The following is a 24,561-nucleotide window of genomic DNA, read 5'->3' on the forward strand; positions in this document are numbered from 1 at the left end:
GGCGCAGGTTCGATTCCAGCCTCAGTGGCCGCATTTAGAGGGAGGCAAGATGCTAGAGGCCTGTGTACTGTGCGATGTCAATGCATGTTAAAGAACCCCAGATCGTCGAAATTATCTGGAGCCCTTCACTATGGCATCTCTCCTAGCCTGAGTTGCTTTGGGACGTTAAGCCCCATTAGCCATAAACCCACATACCAAACCAAAAGACATGCGATTTTCGCACATAACCCTTAGGTAGAACGTGGAAAATTTCGGTTAGATGTGGGTCAGTGCTCTGAAACCTTGCTGAAGCATGTTCTGCTTGATTAGCAGCCTGATTTGTTTCCAGTTTGAAAATTCAGCGCCATGTCAGAGTTGTTATGAAGTGTTAACATGCAGCACACAATAAGAGGGCAGCATAAATGCATTTATGCAGCTAGACAGTTCATGGGAGACGAAGGTCGTCTCAGGAAATATAGTCATGCTTGAAACTAAGATGCAATGATTAATTTTAATAAAAATAAAATGTTTTGTTAGTGCATTTGCAAAGCTTAATTGCAGTTTTAGTGTTCTCTCACCGCAATCAAAAATGGGAGCCTTGCTGCACCAGCACAACTGTCTTTCTCTAGGTGGCAGGTTCAAGATTATAAGGCAATGCCGCCTTGTAACAGCCGATAAATGTAATTGCTGGTCCATGTTTTACAAGGGCAGCTATTTTGAGCAAACTTTGTCATCACTGCTGTCATGTAATAATCTCATGTGAATATACTATAGCATCAGTCTCTGCATGTGTTCAGTTTCTCTTATAAAAATAAATTCATAACAATACCCTATTTGCTTGAGCCGCTGTGGTGGCTTGGTGGTTACGGTGATAGGCTGCTTACCCAAAAGTTGCGGGTTCGATCCCAGTCGTGGTGGTCATATTTCGTTGGGGCCGAAATGCTGGGGACCCGTGGACTGTGCAATGTTGGTGCACGTTAAAGAAGCCCAGGTGGTTGAAATTATCCGGAGACCTCCACTGCAGTGTCCCTCCTAGCCTGAGTCATTTTGGGACATTGTAGCCCATAAAAGCTGAAAGCTTATTGCTTGAAAACATGTTCGTCTGTCGGTTGATGCTGTGAGTTGACATGACGCTGAAGTGATAAGGAGTGTGCAACGTGCACGGATTGTCAAGATTCTTAGATATAAGAAAAGGGTTCAGTGATTTACAGGTGTTTTTAGTGCATTCTTGTAGTTTCGACATGCTCAGTTTAAGAATCGCATTCTTGGCACGTAAAGCTGATGCGTGTGCATGGGTCGTCTCTAATACCTGTGCAGGAGCTCCTGGAATTGGACGATGCCAAAGTGTGGACAAGGAGAATAGAGGAGAAGGACAAGCGGTTTGCCGTGATAGTTTCAGATGCCACGTTCACGTGGAACATTGTGCCGGCCAACATCAACAGTGTGGACATTGTCAAGGACAGGTTCCAGGTTAGTTAGCCATGGTGTCTTTTAATGCATACTGCCGCCTCTATGTAATTTTCACTCAAAGGAGGCCTCGGTGCAAAACATTTGCCTTTTCTGATTTCTGATGCAATATTTGAGGTCCTGTAGTTGTGTATAAATATGCAATGTCAGTGAAATGAGTCTGACCAAAAAAAGCAAAGAATGAATATGCTTAAAGGCAAAGTGAGAAATGTTTGAGTGGCCATTTACAATGCATTGCACTGCATCTGATTTAATTAATAAGATGTTTTTCTTGGTTTCTCTGAAGTTGGGGAAAAAAAAGTCCTTATTATTTTTTCTGAAACCTTACCCCTGCAACAACTGTAAAGTTGTGCTAACCGAAAGTAAACAGTTTCTTCACCTTGCAAAGTTTGCAAATGGCTTATGGCTTAATCCGGTATTATATTTATTGCCGCATTTTGTTTCCGAAAAGGGTGTGCCAAATACCAAGCGGACAGGGCAGAGGTCTGCACGAGACGATGTGTGCAACGGAGATGCAAACGAGATAACGCCCATTAACGAGACAAACGCTGAACCCGAGGAGGCACTGAAAGATATAACCCTGCACATCAAGAAGGTAAGGAAAGGGAATGCATTAGTTGTTTATGTGCATAAAACACAATATAAGGAAGGTCATCATGCGCTATAAAAGGAGTATATTGCTTTAATGTGTTGCCCAACAACTTTGTTTTGTGGTTTCTATTATTGAGGTAGTGTTTGATTCCACTGCTTTCAGGGCTCACTTATCGGAATCTGTGGCCGAGTGGGCAGTGGCAAGACATCACTGCTGAATGCTATGTGCGGTGAGGTAGGTGTCTACTGAGGGTGTTGAATTTTTGAACACCTCACGTGTATAAATTGCTAACCTTGGGGAAACTGAATTTTCCAGTGTGGATTAAGCTTTGCTTAGTGGTTGTAAATGCAAGCTTGTTTAGGTGGAAGCCACATCACTGTGGCTCTTTTGGTGCAGAAATCGTATTTGAACGTTTGCTGTTCTGTTGTGCAGTCAACAAAGCTGGGCTTTTGTCGATAACATCTCGTATGCCTCCTGCACGTTAAGCGGCATTCAGGTAAATTATCGAGAGTTGACTGCTATATAACTCAACTGTGCTATATAACTCAAAGGGTACTGAAAGTGTGCTCAAATCTAGTTTGCCGCCGCGGTGGCTCAGTGGTTATGGCGCTCGGCTGCTGACCCGAAAGACGCGGGTTCGATCCCGGCTGCGGCGGCCGAATTTCGATAGAGGCGAAAGTTGAGGCCCGTGTACTGTGCGATGTCAGTGCACGTTTAAGTGCCCCAGGTGGCTGAAATTTCCAGAGCCCTTCACTATGGCATCCCTTATAGCCTGACGCACTTAAACCCCCTCATAAACCATCAAATCAGCTAGAGTTCAAATAACTTAAGCCAGCAGTTTGAATGAGTGTTCACTGTATGTGGCTATTCCCTTAGAGTTCTTTATGCGATTGTCTGCTGGTTCTAAGCTGCGAAAGTCTGTTAGCATGGTGCTTTGTTTCACAGTCTCTCCATGCCGTGTTGCTACTGTGGTGTGAATGTGACAGTGTTCGCAACAAGAAGTAAGGAGCCTGTGTTGAGCTGATGGTGCCTCTCAAATGTTTCCAGATGAACCTGCTGACTGGAGATATAGACGTCAACGGCAGCATTGCAGTTGTCACCCAGCAAGCCTGGATTTTCAATGCCACCATCAGGGACAACATTCTTTTTGGGCTGCCTTATTTGAAGTCAAGGTGAAAGATCTGCTGTGCGAGTGATTTCTGTGCCTCTTACTGCTCTAACCTTGGCCTCATTGTTTTCTCAGGTATGACACAGTCCTTGACGTTTGCTGCCTGTTGCCTGACTTGGCCCAGTTCACTTGCGGAGATCTCACAGAGGTAACATTTCTCCTGCCGTGTAGGCTTTTTTTTTGCTTGCACTGTCTGATTTATTTTGGCCTAGTGTGCAAAGCAGACGTGCAACATGCATTTGTGCAGCTAGGAGGTGTGGCTTCTTATTATAATTATAATTCACGGAAACATTCTCAGGTGCATAACATTCCTCAGATTAGTAGGTATAGTGCACTTTATACCTAGTACAATTCTGGAATTGGGCAGTTCTAAGTTCAGTGGCAGTGTAATGCGTGTGAAGTAAATCTCATAGTAGATTGAACATGACGGTTCATTAACCCTCTCTAGCTATCTGGGTGTGATGTCATTTGTAACATTGTCTAACGGCAACAACACGTAAAAGGAGAAATGTCATTTCGCCACTTTCCAGGCTGTTGGGTAGCTACAATAGCAGCTTTTTAATTCACATGCGTTTTCTTCAAAGCTGGTGATTAGCTGCACATTTTATTTGAGTGCCACTGTGAGTGGGCTTATGTAGACATTCTACAGGGAAGAGTGAGCCACTGAGTAGAGCTTCCTGGTGTGCTTATGACACCAGGGTTAGGCTGACTGAACATGTTACTTTGAGGTACATTTACCCAGTGTTAGCCTTGCTTAAGGGAAACATGCATAAATTCTTTCCCTAGCCAACACCCTTATCTTGTTTCCACCCTTATTTATCCCTACAAGTAACTTTGATAGTGAGGTTAGCTCAACAGTGCATCCATTATACTACACAGCCAGAGCGGTTCTTTTCTTCTTTACATAATGAGACGAAGCAGCTGCTGTTTGCTGTGTGCATTTGTACATTTTCAGCTTTATCTAGTTTCCGGTAGCTTGTCTGGTTTGTTTTTTTGTTGGGTTTTAATAGTGCAGCGCCATCACTTCTAGTAAACAAACCCCATCCAGAAGTTTTCAGGTCATATGAGGCGTTGATTTAAGCATGAGAAGTGGTTAGTATTTTATTCAACAGCAACTCGTTGTGAGCATTGCGCGCTGGCACAAATGTTTTTGACTGCCCGTAAAGGTGATGCTTGCTGCCACAGTTGAAGCAAGTTGTCTGCTTCCTGCGACACTTGTCTGCAGATCGGCGAGAAAGGCGCGACACTGAGCGGAGGTCAGCGGCAGCGCATCAACCTGGCACGGGCCCTGTACAGCGACCGTGACATCTTTCTGCTGGACGACCCGCTGTCAGCCGTGGACACTCGTGTGGCACGCCGCCTGCTGGACCGCTGCATCCTGGGGGCCCTGCGTGGGAAGACAGTCTTCCTCGTCACCCACTCGATGGCCGCCCTGGAGCAGTGCCAGCAGATACTCTTTCTGCGCGGGGGGCGCATCATCGAGCGGGGGACACACGCCGCCCTTATCTCTTTCCGCGGAGAGTACCGCAAGATGTTCGAAATGGACGCTGCCGCCAAGGTCTCCGTTGAGTCCGGAGCTGGAGGTTGGTCTCCTTGTGGTTTGTATATATGCCTTACTAAAAAGTTGTTGAAAGGGCGTTCGAATAACGTGGAGGTCGTGGGTTCGGATCCCACCGGCAGCTTGTGGTTGTTTTTTCTTCTGCTTTTCTAATCAATTAGCTTTAAGCGACAACATATTCAGTAATATTCTTACTTGATCAACACCACAAAAAAAATAAATTAATTAAAAAAAAAATCCCCTGTGCTCCTTGGTTTCTGTGGCTGTTGGCTTCTCTCGTGATTATGCAATGTTAGTTTTTGTGTCCGCTGTTACGGGGGCCATGTAGTGTAAGGAGGTCAGGTGTGGGTCTGTGTGTCGTGTGTTTCTTGGTGTCATGTGGACTCATTGATCATTCAGGTTTTATAGTTCATGTGACTGGCAACAAAGTCCTGCAACTTTGCTTTGTTATGTTGCATCATGTACGATGACAATCTCTGAGAGGAGTCCAGCTGTAGCAGCTGGCACTAAAATGTTCTTGTTAATGCAATAGAGCAGCCTTTTTATGCTTTCCAAAATGTGAGCTGCATTTTTGTGCGAGGTTTTACTCTTTATATGGTGGGTGGTGTGTACTAAAATCCTAATATGTACATGCGTGTTTTTGTGCTTCACCTTTGTTGAAATGTGGCCACTGTTTTAGTAGGTCCGTTTTGGTCTTACGCAGTGGGTACAGGCAAATGGCTTGTGGGCACAGATTCTGCAACTGTCTGAGTAAATGTGCCAATTATTGAAGTACATCAAATGTATGGGAGTGGCCTATGGTAGTGAGTTCTTGTAAAAGCTATAGAAGGTATGTTTTATTAAATTTTAGTCGCACGGGTTTCCTCTCCTTCACTATGGTTGAGGTTTGGCTTTGGCAGGTACATGCAAAGTCGGTCACCTCTTTGCACGTGGCCGGACTTAGAGAGCTCGAAGACTTTAACCACAGCAAAAACAAGATACTATAGAGATTATTCTCCTCTGAGAACATGGGCTTGTCTTGGCATGCTATGGTCTTGTTATATTTTGCTTACATTACTTTCCATTTAACTTTCTCTGCAGTATGCTTCCATACTCTCTTTGCACCTTTCTACTGAAAGAAATTTATACTTTTGTCTTTTAAAACCATTTGTAGAACCCACAGGGTTTGTGCATTATATGCAGGACATAATTTACAGCACATAGTTACAGGACATAATTAAAAACCCTTAAAAACAATCATCTTAAAAACTGCATGTTAAAGAACCCCCGGTGGTCGAAATTTCCAGAGCCCGTCACTGCAGCCTCCCTCATAGCCTGAGTCACTTTGGGACATTAAACCCCCATAAACCAAACCAAACCTGAACATGACCCCTAAGCTTTTAATCGCATTGATGAGGAATAGCAGTGAAGTTACAATTTCATGTTTTTCTCTTTCCCCAGATATGCCAAAGGCAGATATTGCTGACTCGAAAGAAACACTCACTGGTGACAAGGATACAGGTAAGCAGTTTTTTCTTGCATGAAAATTTTGTTTTTGCTCGGTAAGATAGCATACATTTGTATTAGTACTACCATTAGTTTTGGTGTCACAAAAGGGAGCTGGGGGCCAGTAAATTTTCCACTGAGTTCAGCCATCAGTGTGGTGAGCAGTAGCTTAATGGTCTTGTACTCGGTGTGTAACATGACTAGACCAGACCGAACCAAGCAGGCTTCACTCATACTTGACTCGACTTGAACCTACTCCAATCGAGTTAGCAGTGCCATAGCTTGAAATCACACTGAGCTGAAACGTGCACAAAAATGAACCCATGGCTTGAAAGTTAGTCTCATGAGGTCACACTTGAGGGACGGCCGCACTCTTCACAGTGGATGGCAGCATGGAAGGAAGCAGCCGTCTGGTGAAAGACGAGGAGAAGGCGATTGGGGGCCTGTCGAAACGTGCGACCTGCCTCTACGTGCGAGCTGCAGGTGGCCCCTGCGTTGTGGCCATGCTGGCTGTGGCTTTCCTGGTCTTCGTTGGCGCACAGATGTTTGCCAACGTCTGGCTGCAGTACTGGGTCGACTCGGTAAGTCTGGCATGGATGCAGATTTGAATACTGGTGAGTTTACGGCAATGTTTCCATGTTTTTGCTCTCCGTATCATTCATGGCAGTCCACGCCACATGGCTGAGGTGTTTTTTTGTATTAAAGTGGACTTTGCTTTGAACTATTTGTGGCATTGCCAGAAAAATATTTAGCTACACATTGATTGTGTTAGGGAAACAGTGTGATCGAAGTTTGTTTGCTTATTTGTGAGTATAGGGTAGAGGTTTTTCAAGCGCTAAGACAACAAGGACGAAGAAGGATGTCTGAGGCTCATCTTGTTTCATCAACACATACTATGAAACCAGATCCAAATGAAAACATTTTTGTGTGTTATTATTTCAGCGTGCAGCACATCAATGTGTAGCAGACTGGCAAATGTGCACTTTTCTTAGTGTTGATCTTGTGTTGGGTGTTTTTTTAGCTGTGGGCCGGCCGCAGTTGGCCATAGCGAAAAGCAAGCTAGTCAGGATGGATGTGCGGGGGCGGTGTACACCATGAGTCATGTACTGTAGTTTTTCCGGGCGCTAAATTGGCTGAACATTTTTGTTCGGACTTTTGTCTAAGGTAGCAGAGCTTCTTATGTGATCTAGTATACATTGATCAAGTGTTACTTGCTCGCTTGCACACTAATTCCTAATGACTATATTGCTTGAGCATTCCATGTTTGTAATTACATCCATCTTTATTAATGATGATTCTCTTTTCCCCTCCCATTTTAGATGCAGGCTAAAAAAACTGCCTTTGCCAATGAAACATCCACGCAGTCTCCAGTCAAAGGTTTGTGTATTGCTTCAACGCATGACTAAGCTGAAAGTCTTGTTGGTTATCTAAACAAAGTGTAAAGATCTTTGGCAACCAGATGTAAATATCTTGCTCTTTTTTTCTTTGTCAACTTTTTTGCAGGCCTTTTGACTGCTCGCAACCAATCGATGCACACAGACGCAAGTGGCCACTCGGACAGCTTCTACTACATTGCGTATGGTGTGGCTGTGCCTGTGATGCTCTTGTGTGGCATCGTCAAGGGCATCGCATGCACAATGGTAGGCTAATGTGTGCACTGCGTGTGTTTGTATTTCTGTGGAGTCTGTAGATTTTTCGTGTAGTTGTGCGAGAGCTTCCACACAGATTATTACAGCCGATTTTCACACCTTCCACAATTTATTTGTGTAGAGTAGTGAGGTAGTAGTTCTCGTTATTGGCGAAAGTAGCTTATTACATGATTCGTTCCCATTTAGAGATCTGTATGATCCTATATGGCTAGTAACATTACATTCAACTGACCTATCCTAATGCAACTTAGCCTAACCAAGAAGGAGCAAACATACTGTTAAGGGCTCCACCCTAGTGGTATATATAGTCCCTGTATTCTTCATCTTTGCAGACTTGCTAGCTTGCAATTTCAAGCAACAAATTTCACTGCCTCTAATAGGGCACAAGAATTGGTGATTGCAAAAGGGATTTGAGAAGAGTAGCAAACATTGAGTGACTTGAGAATAAACTTGTACAGTCAGGCTGGAATGAAACGCGAACAGAGCATGTCGAGAAAACAAAATATTTTACCTGCCTACTTTCAGCTGAAGTGTACAACAAGCCTGATTCATGTCTCTGGGTAAAGGGCCTACTGAAATGCATAATCGAAAAAATATCTCGCTGCAAAGCAGAAATGTATGACATAAGTGTGTTCGCGTTTCATTCCGGCCTGACTGTACAGAATCTGTTCTGTTTGTTGAAAGCTTACATATTTAAGAGAGTTGAACACTCATATCCCTTATCTTGGAGCACCTTGGCATTGCTTGCTTGTGCACTTTAAGATCATTTTTTTTTGTTCCTTCCAGATTATGTTGAATGCCTCCAGCAGGCTCCACAACCAAATGCTTCGAGGGATACTACGATGCCCAACGAGCTTCTTCGATGTGACCCCATCTGGTCGCATTACTAACCGGTTTTCCAAAGACATGGATGAGAGTTAGTGCTTGTTTGATCAGTCGTATTCCTTACAAACTCTTCATCTTGTTTTTGAAAAACCTACTGCTGATTTTACAACAGAGCAGATTGGTCTTGCTAGCCATAGGTTGAGTGAAGTGAGTACCTAGTATACATCATTTTTGAATTTTGGGAATGATTTCTAAATTTCAGCTCCAATGACTGCTCTTGGAAAATGGTGGGTTTTTATCAGCATCCAGTCTATTTTGGCTTTGTACAACACCCCAGGTGTTGGGGTCAGTGGCAGTGCTTGTGTTATTGCACATGAGAGAGGAGTCTACTTTAGTCATGGTGTCTTGTCATGGTGAGCAGAAATAATGGGCTCTCAGTTCCAGGGACAAGAACGTAAATAAACGAGACACCCTTATACACCACATCTGGTGCTCCCATCCCCTGATCCCCTGCAGCATGGCTTCTTGCGTACCCACATGGTAGTGCTGTCATGTCTTCCTGTGACAGGTTGACAGGCTTGCCCAAAGCGATTGCAGTTGCAGTTCTCACACGAACTGGTTCTAAAGGTGTGAGCTTGCCTATTTGCTGGCACGAGCAAGCAGAAATTGAGTATTAAAGGGCAACAACTAATGACCACATCGGATTCCTTGGAGTCCCCTCTCTTCGGCATAACCTACTTGGTACTATTTTAAAACCACAGAAATATCGAGCTGGAACTAAAACTGTTTCTGGCCAGGAACGAAGCTCTGGTTGACGGAGCGATGACTTCAAATACATTATGAAATACACTCGCATGCACTTTGATCGTCCAGGAAAGGCCAGAGCTGACCTAATTCAAGCCTCAGTATTTCTTCATGCAGGGAGCGGGTATAACGTAAGATTAACGCTTCTGACGTCGCAAAAGCAGTGTCATCCACAGAAATCGACTGCACTGAGGCCACAGAAACGACAGTCTTCAATATCGATTTGTGCACGAATGAATTGCTGCACGGCTGTCTAACTAGATGAAATGATCAGGACGGAGAGGAAAAGCTTTAGTAAAAGTTTCATTAGAATACATGAATCGCTGAAAACCTGCAGAGCTGCCCTTTAATTAGTTCCTTGAGAGTGTGAACAGATGTGTGTCTGGGCAATTTAGTGCAAGTGCAAATACTATGCTCCTGAGCGTCAGTGCAGATGTGTGCTATGAACATTAGTTGGCCCAGGTGTGAATGCACGGAGCAGTGGCAATGTGAGTGGCAGTTATATGGGCAGGTATATGTCTGAGTACCGTATTTTCCGGTGTATAAGACGCACCCTTGTATAAGACGCACCCGCCATATATGAAGGCTCTCATTGAAAAAGTTGGTATATAAGACGCACCCGTGTATAAGACGCACCCCAATTTACCCACTTAGTCTAGTGAGGGTTAATTAAACGCGCTTGCTCGACCATCGCGAAATGAACCATGTATGGACTCATCTGATGGCATAAAAGCTCCTTAGCTCCGTAGGCCCGCAGCCCGATTTCCGTTTTCGGTAGCATACTCGACCGCAGATAATTTGAACTTTGCGGTGTAGCTCTTGCGCAACTTCGGTGGCATACTGTAGTAAGACTGAGCACGACAGGTGTAGGTAGTGGAAAACACACGCCGAAGTCATCAACACAGACGTAATACGTACACGGTTCCGAAGTTGCAAAGAATGACTAAAAAGAACACCGGCTTGGCTTGTTTTGACAATGGCGAGAAGCGCGACTGTTGCCATCTTTTGGAATTTCACATTGCTTTTGCTTGCGCCTCCGAAACGACCGCGTGTTTGCGATTCTGGAAGTCGTCATCCCCGCCGTTTCATGATAAAGTTCACCTAAAAAAAGTTGCGCACGGCTGTCCCCGTATTGAAGTATTAACCGTGTTACTACCGCATCATTGGTAGTAATATTTTTTCGGTGAAAAAAGCTTGAGCATGAACCTGAGTAATTTCTGAACTCTAAAAAAAAAACGAAAAATTCGCATATAAGACGCACCCTTGTATAGGACGCACCAGCAAGATTTTTGACAAAAAACCGCGTCTTATACACCGGAAAATACGGTATGCTTCGAAGTGAATGTGTGGGGGTGAGGGCAGAACATGAGATGATACACGTGCTCACGAGGTATATGAAGCGTGCGGGAGCTGACTCATTGCAGAGTGTTTCTACATGTCTTTTGCACCCTCTGCTCTCTTGCAGTGGACATCAGGGTGCCATTCTTCCTGGAGATGGTGGTGCAGAGTCTGCTCTCCATAGCCCTGCAACTGCTCATCTCGGTGTACGTGTACAAGGTGTTCTCCATTGTGCTGGGCGCGTCTGTGGTGATCTACCTGCTGCTGGACCGCTGGCTCAATGTCGGTGTGCGCGAGGTCAAGAAGCTGGACAACGTTGCCCGTTCAGCGGTTGTCGTGCACCTGGCCACCACCTTGCAAGGTGTCGCAGTCATCAGAGTCTTCGGATGCCACAAGTGGTTCACCAGCAAGTGAGCTTCCTGTCATGTGTCTTTTTTTTTGCATCCTTGTGTGAATGAAGGCCAGTTGAAAGAAGCACGGTTATCACTACTCACTGATAAAGTTTGTCTTAAGGGGAGATGCGCGTCGAAAAAGCAAGTTTTTCGCGACATTTTTCAGTTTTCAGTTTTTTACTGCAAAATTATCTTTGGGCGTTCAGCTACAATCCCCCCAAAAATCAAGCCAAAATTCGAACGCGAAGTTAATAAAAAATCCATTTTATTGAGCCACGGTGACTCGAGAAACTGCAATTTTTCGCGCACATCGTCAACTTTCGCGCGTCTGCCTCTCGAGAATGCGGGAGTTCCCGCCATTGCAGTCTGCTTGGAGAGAAAGAGTAAGCCTTCTTCTCCCAAACACCATATCCTGCAGTTTCGTATTCGGGCTGTAAATAATAAAAAAAAACATGTTTTCGGCGCCTATTTCAAGCGTTTCTACTGGACCTTTAAATCATGTGGTGCTTTAGCGGAGCCACCATTGGCCGAGACCGATGCGCAACTGCGGTGAAGCACCCTCTTCTCTCATCGCCTGCTTTCACTTGTGCTGCGTCTACATCGATCTCTCCTTCCTGTCATGTATCTTTTTTTGCATCCTTGTGTGAATGAAGGCCAGTTGAAAGAAGCACGGCTATCACTACTCACTGATAAAGTTTGTCTTAACCGTGGTCCTGAAGGTATAGGGTTCTGGACACTCTAAAGCCGTTTAAAAAGCATGCTGTGTTTCGAAGCTTACTGCAGACACGCACTTGGTCATCTGCAAATCTTTATGCTGGCAGCTTCACATGTATGTGACAGTATGCCTTGTTCAAATGCAAGCAGTCAATGATCATGTTCTTGTTGCGACCTGGTTAAAATATTGGAAAAAAAGTTCGCTTGAGGTTTCGTGCTGACAGAAATTAATTCTAAATGCCGGCACAGTGTAATAAGGTTTTAGGTAGTTGATCATTTGATGCAGCGCCATCTATTCAAGGGGAAGCGCATTGTGAAAAATGCATAAAATGCTCACTGAACATATTCGACGAAAGCAAGAACAGTTGATGTTCGAGGCTCAGTGTAGAACACTTGTTTACAGTATCACACATATCACTTACTTCAATTGTTGTTTGACTTTGGTCAGTGACTGTTCTGTGCATTTTTCACGAAAGTGTAAGGCGCAGTTGTAATTCTAGTTTCCTCACAGAAAGGCATGGAATTTTCGTCGCAGACTTTCAGCATTGGATCGTGTATGCTACATTGCATCCCTTCAGCGAATCATTACTGAGGTTATGTGGCTCATCAAAAATTGACCGATAACTACAGTACTCCCTGATGCGAAATTTGAGTGCAGCTTGCTTTTGCAATATATTGAGGCAGAATACTTAAGCTACCCTTGAGGGTGCAGTGAATCAGTGCCGCTTGGCACTCAAGGAACTATCGCCCTGAACGAATGCTCCTCAGTGGTTCAGAGCAGTGCGGCGCAACGTTTTGCCTGGCTGCAGTGTCCTCTCCCGCATTTGCTGCTCCCTGCGCGAATGCATTTGCAGCGTGCTTTGAGGATTTGTGAACATTAGAGAATTTGTGAGAAACTACGCATTGCCTTGCCCAAGTGAGATTCTTTGCACAAAGATTTTGGGCCCCTTAAATGTCGCACAGGTGCCATAGTTAAAGGCTTTGAGAGCAAAATGCAAAGCAGTGCCGCTTTGTCACTCAAGACCTCTAAACTATTGCACTGACCAAAGGCTCCTCAATGGTTTATAGCAGTTCGGTGCAATGTTTGCCTGGCTGCAGCGTCCTCTCCCACATTGGTTGCTCCCTTTGAGAAGGCATTGTAACGTGCTTGTTTCATTGCTTCAAGGAGGAATACTGTAGCCACTAAGAAAGAGTCTTAGTTTGTGCTGGTTGAGGGATCGACTGCCGATTCATCATGGCTGACTTCAGTTGAGACTAGCAGTTTTGAGGTAGACCCTAGGCTGGTTAGGACAGTCAGCTGTGCATCTTTGCGGCAATTAAGGGGCCCATGGTCTTTGCGCTAGGAATCGCCTTACTGGGGCAAGGCTGTGCGTCATTTTTCACAAATCATCTCTATGCTGCCTGAAAGTGCAGGGTTTCGGGAGTGTCTGCCTGATACTGCATCCATTGTAGTCGCTTATGCATAGGTGGTTGCGGTGCTGAAGCATGTCTAGCCCGTAAATGACCCTGGGAGGTTGATTTCCAGAACTTGTGGTGCAAGCACATATAGTAGCTAATCGGCATTATATACAGACAAAATTGAATTACAGTTGCAGCATGTGGTTGCACGCTGTGGAGGCATCCCTTGCATTTTAGTCTGGCGTTGACGATACCTGACATTCTCTTTGGCTTTCTTCAGGATGTACGAGCTGGTGAACAAGCACTCGGTGGCACATGTGGTGTTCCACCTGGCCTCCCGGTGGTTCACGCTGCGCATGGAGTTTGTGGGCACCTGCATGGTGGCTGCCGCAGCCTTCATCGTGGTCGTCATGCGACAGAGCGTCAGCACTGGGCTGGCAGGCCTCATGCTCGCCTCTGTCTTTTCTGTACGTCATTTTTTGTGGTGGATGCTTTGAGTTATGTGACAAGCACCATTACCAGTGTCATTTCCTTTTCCTGCCAACTCTGGCCAGGGAATTGTGTATAAGATGAGAACACAGCTTCTTTTTGTTATTTTGGCATATATACACAATCAAGGTAGCTTGTGTGGATAATCTAGAAGTTAGGGTTTTGATGACAGCAATTTGTAGAGGAACCTTTCCAACTTTCTTCAGGTGAAAGCTGTTGAGCAGCCTTTCCTGCGTGCTTTCGAAAACGGCTTCTCAGATGTAATCTTACCCCTCTGAAATAATGAAGTGCAAATTACCATATACATTTGATAATTCCTCTACTGGTGACTTTGGCTTTGGTTTCGTTCCTGCCTGAGGGTAATTCTTTTGTCAAAGTTTGTTATGCCTGTTTACCATATTTTCACTTTTTTGTTTTGCAGGTGTGTACATTTATACCTTTCATTATGAGGCTGAAGTCTGAGCTGTCAGCCAGGCTTACGTCAATGGGAAGAATTCACGAGTACTGCGAGGTGAGTGATCCAGTGCTCAAAGCTGTTATTCTTGTTGTCTGAAGCGAAGTCTGTTGTGTTTTGATCAGCAAGCATTCGCTAATAGTGGTTATCAGTGCATGCAGAGCAATGCTGCAGAAAAGCAGGTGCAGACATTTTCACATGTAGTTCGAGTTGGCGACCATGTGCACGTCGCCATTGAATGCATTGAGCAGCCATTAAGGGTTGGTTAATTTGAGGAGTCCTCGCACATAGTCATGATACCCGTCCCCGCCAATGCAGGAGCTGACTGAAGAGGCCCCCACGCACACCGACGCGGGTGTGGACCCCACGGGTTGGCCCAGCCAGGGGGACCTGCGTTTCGACCAGGTGTGCCTGCGCTACCGTGAGGGACTGCCCCTAGTCCTGCACGGCATCAGCTTTCATGTGCAGGGTGGCCAGAAAGTTGGCATTGTCGGCCGCACCGGTGCAGGTGAGCCGCTACTGCCTTTACTTATTTGTGCCTTAAAGGGCTCCTCAATTAGGTTGGGCTTTTGAGTTAGTACTGCTTGCATTCTGTTTGGCACTAGGTCAAGGGAACAGTGCTTAGAAAATTGCAAACTAATTCCTTCTATAGCCCCAGCATCCTTAATTAAATTTTCCCAAATCTTTATAAAGTGGAATGCCAACTTTGTAACGAGAAGGCAGGCCTTTACCACATAGTATGGGTCTTCCAACACAATCCAAAAATAGATGCAATCGGGAACCTAATACGTGATCAATGCGTGATCAATGCGTGATCAATGCGTGATCAATGCGTGATCAATGCGTGATCAATGCGTGATCAATGCGTGATCAATGCGTGTTGGCTAAGTGGTGGCTGGAGCCCTGGTGGCAGCAGAGTTCAATGGCTTCCTGGAATAGGGCAGCCACCCACTGTCCCTGGCTGTACTTGGTAAAAGTTTTATGCACTCATTCTAGGTCGTATGCTCTCTATACTGAATCTATACTTTGACTATGATCTTCAGCAGCGGGCACACTGATCTGCTTAAGCAGTGGTAGGTGTTGTGGTAGTCGTTGGTGATGCATGGCATCATCGGAGCAGTCCTCATGGGACCACTTCATGCATTGCTGTTGAGACAAGTTTGATGAGCCAACTCCTCTGTTTGCTTCGTGGCATGTGAAACGGCTGGAGGAGTTTGTCACTTGAAGTCTCTGAGCCATGCCACTGTTGGAAAGTTTTATTTGGCGGTGTTGGAAAGAAAAAAACAGCTCGACATTTTCAATGTTCTGTGTAACCTGCAAGTAGCATGAAGTTGCATCGTTTCGCTTGTAACCAATGATAGTTTTCTGAACATATTTGCACCTAATAGCAAATAATTGGGCCGCCGCGGTGGCTCAGTGGCTATGGTGCTCGGCTGCTGACCCAAAAAACGCGGGTTCGATCCCGGCCGCGGCGGCTAGAATTTCTTTGGAGGAGAAATTCTAGAGGCCCGTGTACTGTGCGATGTCAGTGCACGTTAAAGAACCCCAGGTGGTCGAAATTTCCGGAGCCCTTCACTACGGCGTCTCTCATAGCCTTAGTCGCTTTTGGATGTTAAACCCCACAAAACCAAACAAAACCAGCAATTAATTGGAGAGGAGTGATTTTGCACAACTGCAACATGCTCTAGGCTTGCTGCCAACACACAAAATTGCTTTTGCTGCTTTAGCATATCTGCATCAGTGGTGATCAGTTGCTATGGGGCTCAGTTGCCAAGGGAATCAAAGCGGAAGTCTTTGCCCTTAGCTCAGAATGCAAATACAAACAGTGCAAAAAAAATTATTCTCCAACCCAAGCTTTTAAAACCCATGTATACTGTGTGCAGTAGAATTGGGCCATTATTCGGACAACACAAGCTGTCCGAAGCTAGTTCGAAGTGAATTCGAAGCAAGTAATTTTTTCAAATAATTTTTTCAAATAATTTCTTGGTTATTACAAATACTCCCGGTGTACAAAAAAAGTTGAATGGCACACTAGGCATTTTCAAAACCATGTGTTTTTCAAACACAGCTGTTACATGAAGAAAAAAAAAAGAATGCATTGAAGCTTTGTTGCACTCATTGAAGCTGTGTCGACTTTGTACAAAAATGGGTATTGGAAATTGGGGGAGCCGACCTAATGTGGGGCCTCCATCTGCTGCTCTTAATTGCGATTGAGTCGTTGCACAGCGGTCACTCCATGACACCTGCTAGACATATGCCGCGGTGGCTGAGTGGCTGTGGTGCTCGGCTGCTGACCCGAAAGACGCGGGTTCGATCCCGGCCGCGGCGGCTGGAATTTCTTTGGAGGAGAAATTCTAGAGGCTCGTGTACTGTGCGATGTCAGTGCACCCCCAGGTGGTGGAAATTTCCGGAGCCCTCCACTACGGCGTCTCTCATAGCCTTAGTCGCTTTGGGACGTTAAACCCCATAAACCAAACCAAACCAAGCACTGTGTACCCAGTGCCATCCTGTGTCAGGCGTTGGAAAGGGGTCTCCATGTGCCTTGTGCTAGCTTCCTTCTGTGCTCGCACCGTCTCGTTTGTTTAGAGATTTCCAACAAAGAGTGGCTCCGGCACCCAGCTAGCTGAGGCATCCAGTTAGCTGAAGTCAAAGGAGCCATGCGTCCTCAGATAAGAGATTTAGCATAGTGCAATCCGCTTCCGCTGGAAGCCGCTGCACATGTACATATCGCTTTGAGGACGTCGCAGTGCGCCAGGTACCTGCCAGCTGTTTGCATACCTGCTGGCATCGGGACCAATCAGCACATGCGCTGTGCTGTGCTGATTGGTCCGGATTGTGCTGTGCTAAATCTTTGTTGATGCACCACCACCATGCCGGTTACGGCGCGTCCGCATCACGGGTAGCGCGGCTGCAGGCACAGAGGTCTGGGCGCCGCGTTTCCGCCCGCTCGCATCTGTCGCCACAGGCATACGCGGGGGAAGCTCAGGCACACGGAGGTACGCTGAACTGAAACACACGCAGTAAGAGTTCCAGGAACATTATTCGCTAGAGACGAATACTTCAAAATTTTGGATACCAAACGTTCGGGTCAAATTGAATATTCACACACGCCGCCTAGGCACAGCTTGTGAACGGAATATTTTGCTTATTAATCTGTTAGGGTTGTTTTCAGATAGTTATATTCTTGCTCTTTCTGTGCCTAGTCAGAGGAGCATGTAGTAGTGTGCAGTGTGTACTTTCTGCAAAGCAGTGCTGTATGCTCCTTATACTGTTAGTTTTTGTAACTAAAAACAAAATGTCTTGCTTGCTTGATGAAAGTACTCTGCAGTTTCTGATTTATGTCATTATGGATGTTGATGTGATGTTTGGCTGTTCGCATCATCTCTCTTGTGCCGTGCTGCGAATGGATGAGCTCTTATGATTGGTAGTAGGGCATTAAACTCTCATTTCAGATCCCTGCAGTATAGTGAAACAAGGTATTTTTTTTCATTTCCAATCTCTGTTCTTTCACAGGCAAGTCATCCATCCTGGTGTCACTCATGCGGCTGAAGGAGCTGGAGTCTGGACGTATTCTGCTGGACGGTGTGGATATCAGTTCCCTGGGGTTGAATCAGCTGCGCTCTGCGGTGGCTGTGATTCCACAGGACCCTGTGCTCTTCCAGGGTACCGTAAGGTGTGTGTGCTCACATTCAGACCTGACCTTGCATTTGAGTACCTTCTTTGCCCTTCTGCTTGGTGAAGCAGCTCCGTGATTGCCCTATGCCCTGGAAATGGGGATGACAGAGATCCTTTGAATGGCACCTGTGGCATTAAAATAGGTTGTTTTCACCAGTGCGATGCCCACAGGCCGGGCTATGTAGGAATATTGGCATGCTCAGAACTTCAGCTGCTGCTGTTTCCGTGACACTTCTTGTATTGCCACATCTTTGTTTAATGCTTGCACAGGTGCCTCGCTGGTGAAGGATGTCTGTTTTTTGGAGCAAGGTTTCGTCCGCATGAAAAAAATGTTACTGTCCTTAGGAGAGGGTGCATTGCTTTGCCGTTCAAAATTAGAGGTGTTGCTACTGCAATAATATATATACATTCTGATTTTTAATTTGTCATGTAGATACAACCTGGATCCCACGAATAAAAACACCGATGAAGAACTATGGGATGCCTTGGAGAGAGCACACTTGAAGGGAAAGGTGAGCTCTGAACTTGTATTGCATTACTGTGACGGGTTCCTGAAAGGGCAGTGTGCTTGTAAATTCTGTTCCAAACATTCTTTTCTGCCTTTTTTTTTTTTCATCTTCTAACTGCAAAAAAGTTGACTTTGCTTATAACTTCATGATGTTTTCTCATGATGTGCACTTAGTGCAGAAACATTTCAAGCACTTCTGCATTGTAGTACTGGGACCGAAACTGCCAAAATTTCCTCATTATTCAAAGCGCCCTGCTTTGTCTCAGCAAGACACTTTGTATTAGTTCCTGTAGAAAGCATCAGTAGCAGTAAGTAAGCATCATTTTAACTATTTTTACTAAATTGTGTTGCATATTAGTTCAGCAGGCAATATGCGTGTACATGCATATGTAGCAGTTCTCGCTGTTTCTTAGAATAGCTCTTGATAGGGTGAACATGCTTGCTGCAGTCACAAAGTTGTGCACAAAGCCATCTATTTTATAAGAATAAGAGCATTGCGACAGAAGAGAAACCACTTTTCTTTGTTTTGAACTAAGTTTGCTTTGTCCATTTGTGTTGGAGTTGTGGTAGTTGGATGTTTGTGCCTATGAAAGGGTGACCAACTTGGTCACTATTCGCAACTTGCCCATATAGCATACCTGTGCTACGAATTCCTCTTAACGAGTTGTGGTTAACTGTCTTGCCTGCAGTGCCCCACAGGACTTCAGCTGCTGCATTGTATTTCTTGTTGTTTTGTTCAGCTCATGCATGGTTTACATTTTGCTTCCTTGTCTTTGTCTCATCTAGATTCAAAAAGAGGACAAGCAACTCGAATGTGTCGTGGAGAAGAACGGAGACAACTTTTCAGTTGGCGAGCGACAGCTCCTGTGTCTAGCGAGAGCACTGCTACGTCACAACAAGGCAAGCACCTGTCACATGTGCACAACTCTGTATGCCATAGCTCGAGCATTCTTAATCTTGGGGCCGACGTGATGGCTCAGTGGTTATGGTGCTCGGCTGCTGACCCAAAAGGTGCGGGTTAAATCCCGGCTGCGGCAGTCGAATTTCGATGGAGGCAAAATGCTAGAGGCCCATGTACTGTGCATTGTCGGTGCATGGAACCCTAGGTATTCAAAATTTGACGTCAGAGGCCTCCACTACGGTGTCCCTTATAGCCTTAGTCGCGTTGGGACATTAACTCCCGTAAAAATTAAACCATCTTGGCGATGGCTTTCGAGAGACTGGTCTGTGATACAATGTGCACTGAGCATTAGGCACAATACTCAATATACAATTTGTGGTGCATGTTAAATGACATGTTTCACACATAAGATCACCTGTTTAATTGTGCGAGTTATTTTTCTGTGCTTGGGACTGAAGTGTGGCTATGCAACTTGGTTAACGATGCCTTGCTTTGCTTCATTTAAAGTTTGTTTTTTTTTTTGCTTTAGCAAAACAGTGGTGTCCATGTGGTTCACTTCTTCTGCTGCTCGCAGGTTTTAGTCCTGGATGAAGCCACCGCATCTGTGGATGCCGAGACAGACCGTTTGATCCAGCAGACAGTGCAGGAGACCTTCGCAGACTGTACCGTCCTGACCATTGCGCACAGGTTGAACACTGTTCTTAGCTGTGATATGGTGCTGGTACTGGACGCAGGAAAGGTGAGCACTGGTTATGTAAACAGCTTTCTGAATTCGGTTTTAGCGTTTGTATAACTCGTTGAGAACTGATTATTGGTAAAGGTTACTTGACGTGAATGAATTGATGGCTACCTCGTGAGGCTCAGTACTCAAGTTGGCCCCATGCCGGTTTGACATGCTGCTTCTGGAGGTTAGGATTGAAACGAATTTACCTCCTAATTCTTCAGTAAAATATCTGTTTAAGCAGGTCGCTTTCATGTGTTCCAAGCTGTCAGTTCCTTTAATTTTTTTACAGCACTCTCAGAAACATCTTAACACACCTGTTCTTTGAATGGTATACCTATGTTGCTGGCAGACATGATGTACCTTTGAGCATGGTGTTCTCAGGATGTTACATATAAAACTGTTTATATGCCCAGTTTAATGCGTTTGTCTAATTACAGTAATAGCAACTTCACTTGGAGCGCATTGAGCAGATGTATTTACTTAGTGTGCAAAGAAAACTAGTGCAATACTTGAGCATAAGTTGAGGCCAATATCTCTTTCATGCATAATGTTGAGTGCCAGTGTAGTTTTATAACATGCCACTCCATTGAGGAAGACAGTGCAATGGTAATTTTAGGTGTGCATGCATGTCTCCATATGTGCATGTGGGTGAGAAAGATTGCGAGATGAAGGCAGTCTATTTGCAGATGAAAACAAGGCCCTCAACTCTTTTGCTTTTCTCGTCACGTTACACTGGAGTGAAGTTCAGCTGTTTTAAACTTTATACCTAGCATCACACTTTTTAGGAGCTGTGCAGGTGCGATTTCTAGCAAGTGTACTAACTTGATTGGCGTGTGAGCTTTGTCTCAACTGCATGTGGTGTTACAGTAGTCATGCACTGATGTCAAGAAGGTTTTGTTTGATCAGGCTTTGAATTTGATCATTCATTATGATGTAAGCAATTCTTTTGTGTGCAGAAATGTTGTTTAAGGTGACAGCCTAAATTAGACATTTAATGGCAAAGCTGGGTTTGAATTAACTGATAAATCTGAAGTTCTGATCATTGTGAGTCATCAGGTCACTTCCATAATGTTCAGCTGATAAAAGTACTATTACAAGATAATAATAATAATAATAATTATTATTATTATTGTTGTTGTTGTTGTTGTTGTTGTTGTTGTTGTTGTTGTTGTTGTTGTTGTTGTTGTTGTTGTTGTTGTTATTATGGCCTGCGCCTGTGATAAGAAAGCTGCTCAGTATTGAGGTTCTGTTTGGAAACATGGTGATATAGCTGTACAGGGTCCGTCAAAAGTTCCCAGGCCACATGGTCCGCTTTTCATCGGTATATCCTGGCACTTAAGATTCCGATAGGGCTATCGAGGTTCTCAGATGGTAGAACGATCCTTCTTCTATTCTCTACAGATATTTTGAGCTTCGAGGGTATCTCAACAGCCCGACTATGCTGCTCAAAAGCAAACCCTGTGGCCTTGGAACTTTTGACGGACCCTGTACATGTAGACAGCTATTCTCTCTATCAGGCATGAATTAACTCCACTGTGATGTCTTGTTTCTTTCTAGGTTGTTGAAATGGACAGCCCTTTTACTCTTGCCAATGACCCCAGCTCAGCATTTTCGTCGATGCTGAAGGCAACTGGCATTCAAGCACCCCCAAGGGAAGGGCAGCAGTGAATGTGATTAGGTTGCCACAGTCCTACTGTCACTGGAAGAGGGTTCCTAAGTATAGCCAACATCTCATCATTTTCGGACAAGGTTTTTTTGAACTGCGGGATCTGATTTTGCATTTGTTTTTGTTTTTTTTCACCCGTGACATGTCTTAATGTTTTCAAAAGACTTGCAGATCATTTTACAAGTCTCTTCATCTGTCTGGTGCAACCACTCATGAATCAAGTGCAGCATGCATTTGTTGTGATTGTTGTGCCATCAGTTTTGAAAAGTGTTCCGGAGGAACTGTCTCTTCTCGGGGTGGATGGGGGGAGTATGAAAGGAATCTCGACTTCAAGTGGCATGTTGACACCGTGCAGGCTGTGTGTGCTTTCATTTACATCTGTGGGCATCCCAGTAAAGTGGCTGGGCCACACTTCAAGCTGCATATGACAAGTATTTTTATATGGTGTGCGCATTGATCTTGGCCACCACATCATAGCTCGCTGCGGCTAATTCATTTTGCGTACGCGTTGAGACTTGTTCACTGCAGAGGCACCTTCGCCTTCTGCGTCGTGCTGTCAGGCCACCCATTTCAAGAGCCTGCTACAGCTGCGGCCATACCTGCAAAGTGTTCATAGAAGCCCTCATCTGCACATTGCACAACTGCCGTTGACACCGATATGCCTTTGAATCACTTAATTGAAGTTATTTTGCCTTAATTTTTTGGCGCGGCCGTCGGCACTTATTGTTCGCTTGTGGCTGTCAGCAATGGTGTGCCTTATATAAAGTTACTTTCTGGCCTCATAAGGTCAGAAATCATTGCCTAAATTGAAGGCCATCCGAATGCATCATACTGCTTTAGATGCAGACTGTCGATAGAATCGTGAAAACTTTGTATGTGTGCCTTCATGGGTAGACCGGTGTTTTTAAATAATGCATTCTATGCATATGCCAGCCTTAGAGGAGCTGCGTGGAGAAAAAGGTGATTTTCACTGCATCATTTTATTCCTTTAGTTGTTCCTATGTGCAGGTCATCGGCGGGTATTTTTAGGAATGTTTTTCTTCACTAGCACTGAGTATCATTCACCTGAAGAATTTTGTAGCTCAGTGAAAAGCCGGTGCATTTTTTTGTTTATCAGTATTAGTGTGAGACTAAGCCTGCATATGCACCAGCATCTGGGTGTTTATAAAGTGTTTGTTCAATGTCTTTCATCTCGAGTGATGCTGCAGGTAGTCTCGCATTTTGTGATATTGTTACAAGTGAAACATATTTTTTAGTGCAACACATTCTATTTATTCAGCTTACATATCATTGTACACAAAAGCTTGTCACCTTTTCATATTGAAGATCTGCTGTTGTTTCTCAATGTCTCTGAGAATAATAAAGCTCTGTTATACCTGACCAGCTTGTTTTGTGCCACTTGACTGTGGATCAACTGTTTCTCTTTGCCATGCACCTTAATGTAGTAATCAAGCAACAAGTGAATGCAAGAGTATGAAGTGCATCATGTTAAAACCTGCTAGTAATTACAATTCATTACAGAGGGAGCAGTCATCTATCCAGAAGGTAGTCGTGCTGGTTTGAGCTCCATAGTAATTCGGGGCTAAGTATGCAGGACACAGTACTGCAACAGCATACTGAGCAGTGCACCCAAGCTAACTAGCCAAAGATAAAAATTACTTACTCACATTCACTCTGTATGTACTGTTTTTATTATGTTCCATTGAATAATTGCTTCTAAATTTGCACTCTGCAGGAATTGCGAATGACAGTGCCACTGGACACCCACCTAGTCCGATGGCGGTGCGCGCTAGTGTTCTCTCCTAAAAACATGTTTGGCTCTTACTAACTGCCAGCTGCTGGTTTCATTAACATTGAAAATGGTTATTTAGAAGATAACTATTAGAATTCAGTTACTCTACTATTGGCATATGATTCACCTGTTTTTTTTTTTCTGCTTAGGTTTAGGTTTATTGGGGTTTAGCATCCCAAAGCAACTCAGGCTAAGAGGGACGTCGTAGTTAAATGCTCCGGAAATTTCGACCACCTGGGGTTCTTTAACGTGCACTGACATCGCACAGCACACAGGCCTCTAGAAAGTTTTTTATATGTCAACCAACACTGATAATACAATGGCACAAAAAGCTTCCCTTTACCTAAAAACATTATTTTTTAAAATTTTATACATTATAAAAAACTGGTACTTGCGTAAACTGCTTCTACTGGCGATATCAAACTTAACCGCAACTACGAAATACACAATGCATAAAATTGATAACGCGGCACGCACGTCAGAAACATTAATGAGCGATCATAATCACTGTAAATGCGAAGTAATAATTACGTTAACACAATAGGGGGATTATAAGTAAGCCGCAATAGGTACGCACATATAGAGTTGCAATAAGCAAAAGGACAAGAAAAGTATCAGGGTTTTCGTTTGATTAATGAGGCTGGGCTCTGTGAAGGGCTCTGGAAATTTCGACCACCTGGGGTTCATCAAAAGTGCACTGACATCGCACAGTGCACAGGCCTCTAGAATTTGCCTTCCATTGAAATTCGACCGCCACGGCCGGGATCGAACCCGCGCCTTTCGGGTTATCAGCCGAGCACCATAACCACTGAGCCACGGCGGCACACGGGCAGCATTAGTGGAAGAAGATGGTGTGCAATGCATAGCGCGAAAGTGGCGCCCAGCTAAGAGCCTTCGCTGCTTAGCACAATGGACCTTTTTCATAGGAGGCCTCTGCGCATGCGCCCCCCCCCCCCCCCCCCCCCCCTTTTTTTTTGTGTGTG

General features: G+C 44.7%; 1 protein-coding gene across 1 annotated transcript in view; it reads left to right on the top strand.

The window, feature by feature from the left end:
- The window catches only part of LOC149364485 (ATP-binding cassette sub-family C member 5-like), a 38,993-nt gene extending 15,827 nt beyond the window's left edge, over positions 1–23,166 (top strand). The window contains exons 10-29 of the mRNA XM_089574448.1: positions 1,297–1,449; positions 1,898–2,041; positions 2,201–2,272; positions 3,086–3,210; positions 3,282–3,354; positions 4,432–4,789; positions 6,205–6,264; positions 6,631–6,830; positions 7,569–7,626; positions 7,753–7,889; positions 8,685–8,814; positions 10,993–11,275; positions 13,650–13,836; positions 14,280–14,369; positions 14,631–14,820; positions 17,826–17,985; positions 18,421–18,499; positions 19,282–19,395; positions 19,971–20,135; positions 21,678–23,166. Of these exons, the coding sequence (XP_089430574.1) occupies positions 1,297–1,449; positions 1,898–2,041; positions 2,201–2,272; positions 3,086–3,210; positions 3,282–3,354; positions 4,432–4,789; positions 6,205–6,264; positions 6,631–6,830; positions 7,569–7,626; positions 7,753–7,889; positions 8,685–8,814; positions 10,993–11,275; positions 13,650–13,836; positions 14,280–14,369; positions 14,631–14,820; positions 17,826–17,985; positions 18,421–18,499; positions 19,282–19,395; positions 19,971–20,135; positions 21,678–21,788 (2,889 nt within the window). The 3' untranslated portion in view covers positions 21,789–23,166. The remainder of the gene's footprint in view (positions 1–1,296; positions 1,450–1,897; positions 2,042–2,200; positions 2,273–3,085; positions 3,211–3,281; positions 3,355–4,431; positions 4,790–6,204; positions 6,265–6,630; positions 6,831–7,568; positions 7,627–7,752; positions 7,890–8,684; positions 8,815–10,992; positions 11,276–13,649; positions 13,837–14,279; positions 14,370–14,630; positions 14,821–17,825; positions 17,986–18,420; positions 18,500–19,281; positions 19,396–19,970; positions 20,136–21,677) is intronic.
- Positions 23,167–24,561: the final 1,395 nt, after the last annotated feature.

This window comes from Amblyomma mixtum, chromosome 2 (assembly GCF_055824585.1).
Source record: "Amblyomma mixtum isolate Tamu chromosome 2, ASM5582458v1, whole genome shotgun sequence".
Taxonomy (NCBI): Eukaryota; Metazoa; Arthropoda; class Arachnida; order Ixodida; family Ixodidae; genus Amblyomma; species Amblyomma mixtum.